Source organism: Aplysia californica, unplaced genomic scaffold (assembly GCF_000002075.1).
Source record: "Aplysia californica isolate F4 #8 unplaced genomic scaffold, AplCal3.0 scaffold00389, whole genome shotgun sequence".
NCBI classification, from domain to species: Eukaryota; Metazoa; Mollusca; class Gastropoda; order Aplysiida; family Aplysiidae; genus Aplysia; species Aplysia californica.
Window position 1 is genome coordinate 174375 of NW_004797659.1, and position 1242 is coordinate 175616.

The following is a 1242-nucleotide window of genomic DNA, read 5'->3' on the forward strand; positions in this document are numbered from 1 at the left end:
CCTCTCTCTCTCTCTCTCTCTCTCTCTTTCTCTCCAGCCATTTTACAGGCCCCTGCGCTTTTCTGTTTCCCCCTAGTCTTTTTCTGACGTCTCTATTTCACCCTTCTGCTTTCCGTTTCTTCCTGCTTCTTCATCCTTTGTGTGAGGTATTATCAAACAATTTTTGTCCTTCATTTCTTGTCTCTTTATCTATCATCCGAAAGAAAAAATAAAAGTATCTCATCTATTTATCCTACGTGTGAGATATTTATTTTACATCTCATGTAACTTCATCATCATCATCCGGTGCCTTGCCGACTGGCGTGGGCGATCATGGACCTCCACTACTCCACTTCACTCTGTCTTGAGCTGCAGCAATGGTGTCTGTTGTTCTTGCTGCTCCTAACCATGTCGTCATCTTGTCCAGTATCTTTTCCCTCTGTCTGCCTCTGCCTCTTATTCCTTCAAACTTGCCTGTTGTTACAATATTCTCTAATGCTTCTTTCCGCATTGTATGTCCGAAGAAATTTGCCTGTCGCTTTCTTATTTTCGTCATAAGTTGTCTTCTATAATTTGCTTCAATCACGTAACTTTGTAACATAAGATAATTAAATTAGAAACCCTTTCCCCCCGCCAAACAGCCGTGGTCCAGGCGGAGCCAAAAGTCCACTCCATTCCCATCCAAGTGGTCGTCGTGTCCAGCGTAGTCCCCGCCTGTGCCATTGCCGCGCTTTTTGCCCTGTTCCTCTGGAGGAGACAGTGCCGGAAACAGACGGCGATATCACGTGACCGGACCGGACTGAATTTGGTGAGTGTCAACTGGTCGATTTTAAGGACAAGCGGACTAACCAAGATTTCGGGGGTTTCCCGAAATCTTGACCTTTTTAACAACGTTAATGTACCAATAGTATGTACATTCTCTGACTGTTTTCAACTTTTAGACTTCAAATTTTGACAAAATATTTTTTAGCACATGCGACAGATATCACAGAGTAAGATACTGTACTTTGTTTTACTTTTTTTAAAATGGCTTTGTACGTAAATTTAACAGCTGGCTGCAGATGGTTGGTGTGTGCTCTGGTGTTGCTTTCTCCTCCTATACTGTCAAACAACTATCGTCCTTATTATATTTTTTTGCGGTTTTTTTCAATATTGTGACACCTGTAATTTTGGCACTTAAATGTCCTTATTGTGTTGTAAGTGCCGTAAAACGCTTACTAAAACTTTTTTTTAAATAGAGAAAGAACTGTAATAACTTACCTG

General features: G+C 41.3%; 1 protein-coding gene across 1 annotated transcript in view; it reads left to right on the forward strand.

Moving 5' to 3' along the window:
• Positions 1–1242, forward strand: part of LOC101852196 — a gene marked incomplete in the record, with an annotated part of 19349 nt that overhangs the window by 8830 nt on the left and 9277 nt on the right. The window contains 1 exon segment of the mRNA XM_013085606.2: positions 621–787. Within this exon segment, the coding sequence (XP_012941060.1) occupies positions 621–787 (167 nt within the window).